The sequence below is a fragment of the Nilaparvata lugens genome, chromosome 1, assembly GCF_014356525.2.
Source record: "Nilaparvata lugens isolate BPH chromosome 1, ASM1435652v1, whole genome shotgun sequence".
NCBI lineage: Eukaryota > Metazoa > Arthropoda > Insecta > Hemiptera > Delphacidae > Nilaparvata > Nilaparvata lugens.
The window spans coordinates 66,078,600-66,084,599 of NC_052504.1; the positions used below are offsets into that span (position 1 = coordinate 66,078,600).

The window sequence follows — 6,000 nt, forward strand, 5'->3', positions numbered from 1 at the left end:
GCAGGTCTGGATGGCTGAAGGATGCATCTGGAAATTGGGTCAAAGACCCTGACGCTGAGTTTGACAGTGACGAGGAAATGCCCTAGAGTGGGTGACATCACATCTCTACGACAACATTAGTGCAGTCACATATTTGTTACCAGCTCTGGATATTGTTATCGTGCTGCACAACCATGAGCCGAACAATGGATCATCACTTTATTGAAGTGAACAGTTTGTTTCAAGTGAATAGTTGAGCGTTCCAGGTATGCTAATTACTAGTTACTTTGATTAATTGCGATTACTGGTCAGTTTTTCATTGTTGATTAATACTATTACATATTAGATCTGATGCTGTAGGGTTCAATTTTGATGAAATATTTGTATGCAGTATAAAATTTAAGTAAATATTTTTCCAGTAGTTCAATATGAGATTGTTTTTCAAATGGATAAAGCGAGACTTCCTTGCCTTTGAAGGAAGCAAAGATTAGGTAGTGGTAATCATGGCTTGCAGATCTATCGCAATCATGTTGATCTATCTTGACCAAAGTAGTAAAATAGCGAATGTACAAATCGGCTTCTTTGCAGGAGAGCTAACAACAGTTCTAGGGTTTAGCCAAAAATATTGTACCAATGTTGTTTATTTCTAAAGAACTGATCTCAAAACTTTGAAAATGCATTAATAAAATAATATTAGTTGTTAATTCTCGAAGATGATTCCATTTAGATTAGATTGGAGGTTTTTATTCATGTAAGTTACTATGTATTCTGGCTTATACACTAAGGACTCGCCTATTCTTTGAGGAATGACTCACCCTTGTGGGTCATATATGAGGAATTTTAGTGCTGGGAAGATAGCCTCTCATAGAAATATAATGTGATAGGCTATGAAATGATGATCCCTTTTTTGAAATATCTGATTATATTAGCAAATTAATTAATATTTCGAAAAAGGAATTTCCATTTCATAGACCCCAAGTATTTCGATGAGAGGCTATCTTCCCAGGATGAAGATTCCTCATACATTTTTAACCCACAAACTTGGGCCATTCCTTATAACACTAATTTATAATAAATCACATTAATGCTAAATTATTGAATTTCACAAACTATGAAAAATTATTAATCAGAATGAAGACTAAATTCAATAATTTGAATGTCATAATATAATATTGTAATGTGAATACATAAATCGGCGGTGGTCCAAAAAATAATTGTCGACTCTCGGAAAAAAGATCGAGGTATCAGGGATCGAATCTTGGACCTTTGTTTTTTTTTGTTTGTTAATGATCGGCCTGATATGATCGAAGATTCACACTGATGTTTGCGGATGATGTGAAGGTTTTCAAGGTGGTTCAAACCCCCAGGACTGCTGGTAGGTAGACATCACAAGTCTACCTACATTTTTGCACAGAATAAGAATTATCACTTAATTTTTGTAATTGTTGTTTTGTTTCTTATACACGTAAACGGTATGATACCATGAATCACGCCTACAGCATTGACAGATAATCAAAGTGCAGATGAAATACTGATGGGTCTGAGGCCTTCAACTCTACTGGGAGATGGTACCCTGTTCAAAGAACAAACTAGAGAAGCATGCCAATTTTCAGGGAAATATCCGTTCTCAAGAGACTTATTAAGCATGAATGTGATAGTTGGTAGAACTGAAAATAATATCTCCTTGATAAATCCAATTGGAATTTTGCCGACCCCAGTAGCATTGATATGAATGTTCTGTATTGCTTTAAAAGCTTCAAAAATTGAATTGATCTTCTAAAAATGATATGTTGAGGTCTGTTACGTGATCATCAAAGTCATTGGAATGTCTTATTGCTAACTCATCACGCTGATTTGAATGTGAAATGAAGTTGTTGTTTCATTGTCTAGTGATAAGTCAATTTGAGTATGAGGTTTATGTTTACCAAGACCGAATTCTTACATACCACACCATAGTGATGAAGAATCTTGTTTTTTGTTTGTCATAAATCAATTCAGGTACCCTAACTGATCTTCCAAGGCTTCTATACTGCCCTCGTAAGCGTAAAAGACGTATCTCAGGAAATTGTCATTTTTGGATAGAGAGGTTTTAGTTCAACTCTATCCCGCACCAAATAACCAAATTTTCATATTGAACCTAATCATATTGAATAGAGTATCTACAACTAATTATCATGTGAAACTCAGAAAAAGAATAATTTTGCAATATTCAGGAGATACGACTTTTTGGCTAAGTGCATTGAAGTTTTAAAGTGTAGCATTGAAGTGTAAACATAATGTAAGCAATAAAGTCGTATCTCATATTATAGAAGTAGAAGATCATTTAAAAACCACTTGAACTTGGGAAAAATATTGTATTAGAAAAAATAATACATTAGGATTGAAAAATCTTGTATTTAAACATAAAACATTCACAAAAAATCATAAAACATCAATATCAAAAATCAATACTGTTATTGATGATGATATTTAACATTCTGGTAGTTTTTCCAAAAACTTGAGACGGTTCTTCTTAAATAATCCACCAAGATTATTCAATATACAAAGTTTATTTTAAAAAAATACAAGCTTACTCAAAAATACATTAGGAGTGAAAAATATTGTATTACAACATAAAACATTCACTATTAAAATCATCAATATAAAAAATCAATACTGTTATAAATTATTGATGATGACATTATTTAACATTCTGGTAGGTTATCCCAAAACTTGAGACAGCTCTTCTCAAATAATCCACCGAGACTATTCAATATATTTTGTCTTTTTTCAGTACTTATGCCAATAAATTTAGTTTTTTTCTGTGGCTTTGGAAGAATATCTCTTTTAGTTATTGAAGCAGATAGGAAATTTAGCTCTATGTATTCATCATTGAAGAAGTCATTCCTTTACTTGATAGATTTCAATCCTCTTGTAAAGATGACTTCAACCATTTTATCATGAAGGTAGGGCCTAGGATTTGTCTTGGGAAACTTGTATTCTGAAGAGTAGTCTGTCCATATAAAGAAATGTTTCAGGTCCAAGGACAAAACTTAGTGTTAGATGACGAATTTTTCACTGCTTTAACAAAATCTTCGAAATCATACAACTTATTAACCATTCTCTGCATTGACAGCTCAACTCTGTGATGGAATGAGTCAGCTGCCATAAATGTGTGGCCTGGTTCAAAATAACGTACAATGATCTCATCTCAAGCAATTTCATCAGAATTTATTATAAATAAAAAAATGAAAACAACGACCAGTTTTTATTCTGAGCTGTGCAATGTCAACCCACAGAATAATGCGTTTTGCATCCCGTTTTGTCAAAAAAAAAAACTGATAAAATGTGCTAATCAACCCATCTTTGGTTCTTCCAAATGAGGCTTCATGCCAAACAGCAGCAAAGGGCTTTGAATGTTTTTGTTTCTTACCTACAGGTACAAAACTTTCATTGTATGAAATTATTCTGTGTGCAAATATAGCTGATTTAAACATATCTAGGCGTGGCAACATTATTACTTTCTCCATGTTAGCACAGTAGATTACTTAATTCAAATATTCATCTTTCTCTTTGTCAGCATTATATAAATTTCTAGAGCTCTTTGCCCTAAGTCGCTACTTCAGAGCTAGACTATTGTGTTGGATAGCTCTACATTAGTGCTGACTGCTGACAACAAAAAACCTAAAAACAAAAAACATTGAGCTGACAACATAGAAAATTATAATCCATATTGAATATATTGTGTGCAGGCTATTTGTCTCATTATATAATATACTCACTGTCCTGAAACGGTCGTGGTACGTTTCTGAAGAGGTGTCCCAAACTACAGGATGTTTCTGGACTGCACTTATTCAAACTTTAGTATCTACATTGAAATCCATTTTAGTATACGATTTTAGAAATTTCAGATAAAATTCTAAGAGCTCTGTCTTCACTAATTGCCAAGCACAGACTGAGGCATAATTGGACGGCTTTTATATAAAAGGAACCAACCACCAAATAGTCATAATGGAGAAAATGAGCTCCAAAGTTCTTGCATCACTGAAAAATCCCTTTTCAAACTGCATGACTTAAAACTTATAGATTGATTAAAACTTGATTTTTCTTGTCCTGTCAACATAGAATTAATACAAAATTTCCAAAATCCATTTAATTATCATCCTAAATGGCGTTTGGTTCTGTTTCGATAAATACAAAAGGAATTTATTTAAAATAACCACATAGTAGCTATGATAGAAATAAACATTTTATTGCAAAAACTGGTATTCAAAATACAAATTATAATAAAAATTAATCAAAAGTGAAGTCAATTGCAGCATTATATCCATCTATATAATCTTGTAAGCCCTCTTCTGAAATGAAACCTTTGTAAAAATTATGTAAATCCTTTGGAATCAGATGAATTATAGTCTGTGTCTTTCTTCTTCTCAATTGAAATTTTCTTCCCATTTGGCCACAGAGGAGTCAGTCTTGAATGGAGAAGAACATCATTTGTTGAAGGTCTCCCTTTCTCTTTCATTCTCTTAATATCTATTTCAATACTTTCACTTTGTTCATGACTTGTTTTCACAAGCAATGTCATCGGCTTGCTTCTGTCCAGCATAATCTCCCTCATTTTTAGCCAATTTATTTTATTACCATGCAGATCTTTCTTTCTTTTGGTTATAGACTTTCAATTACTTCGGTACTTTTGAAATCTTCACCATTCATTTCTGTAACAATAAATTTATTTTTCTTCCCACAAGATTTCATGATGTTTATGTAATCTTGTGGACAATAAATCCGTTGCTGAAAACGCAAAGCTGATTCTACATCACCAAAGTGAGAATCATTAGGCATAAAGCTATGTCCAGGAATAAGATACTTGAATTTTATCTTTTTCAAAAAAGGCCTTTCTTGGAAAAGTGTTTGAATAAGCAAAACAATTTTTATATTGCGGTTTTGACCGCCACATGAATCAGACCATAAATTCAATTCTCTAACATTGGGTCCAACATGGTCCAACATGGTTCAAATTATGTTTTCTTATATGTTTTCTCCACCCAAACATAGAAAAAGCCTTTATTATCTTCATCAGAATAGATGCCTGAATTATAAAACTTTATCTGGCGTTTGTAATATGCTATATTTGTCGGAATTCGTGGCAGAGGAAAAGTTTTCTCCAAATCATATGATAAAGATTCGACATTTTCTTGTTCCTTTGCTTTAGAAAAATCACTATTCCATCTCCTTCCTAGCTAATTCAGCATTTTCACGCGTTTTAGGTTTTTGAAGTAGAGAATGAAACGTGGCTTGCCCGCCGTGACGTAAAGAAAGTGGCGGCTGGCATGCGTCAGCAGAGCGTCGGCAAAGCGTGAGCGGGCGTGCGACACTGTAATGTGCACTGCTCCGTCCGAAACCCATATACTTCTAACAACTTTTAGAACGCCAGTGACCTCGTTGTCGCTCTGGTCGTAAAACCGCGACTAGAAATGACGCAAGTGTGCTCCGGGCCTTAGTCTGTTAAGTGAGCAACCTGCAAATAACATAATATCCCTGCTATCTGCATCTGTATTACTTTTACAGACAGTTGAATTTTTTCGAGGTTTTGTTGCTATTCACCCCACTGTTTCTATGTACCCAATTTTACGATATTTAGTTTTTTTGGAGTTGTATTCCATTGGCCATGTCATCATTAGGAAACATGACTTTTATCAAAGATGTTGCAGATGCTGCAGCTTGCAGTGACATATGTGTTGTGGCAGATAACTAGCACCTAAAGATTTCGGCTTTAGTTACGTTTTCTTTAGTAACAAATGTATCTAACAACTTTCTCTTTTTGTATGGTTGTATGGAGGTTCAGTGGAGGAATCAGAACTTGAGAAACTTACTATGCATGGTGGTGATGTGTTGTTAGGTCTCGAAGTTGTAGTGCTTGTAGTTGATGAACAAACTGTAGTTGACCTTAAAAATAATGTGACTGGTGGTTGTTAGTGATCACAACCAAATCAGAGGTAACTGCTCTTTAGGGAAGAGGCTCCCACAGACATAGATCAAAAT

At 34.0% G+C, this 6,000-nt stretch overlaps 1 protein-coding gene across 1 annotated transcript in view; it reads left to right on the top strand.

Moving 5' to 3' along the window:
* LOC111055312 (sodium channel modifier 1) overlaps positions 1 to 4,449 on the top strand; it is a 51,637-nt gene extending 47,188 nt beyond the window's left edge. The window contains exon 6 of the mRNA XM_039440046.1: positions 5 to 4,449. Coding sequence (XP_039295980.1) covers positions 5 to 86 — 82 coding nt within the window. The 3' untranslated portion in view covers positions 87 to 4,449. The remainder of the gene's footprint in view (positions 1 to 4) is intronic.
* The last annotated feature ends 1,551 nt before the right edge of the window (positions 4,450 to 6,000 follow it).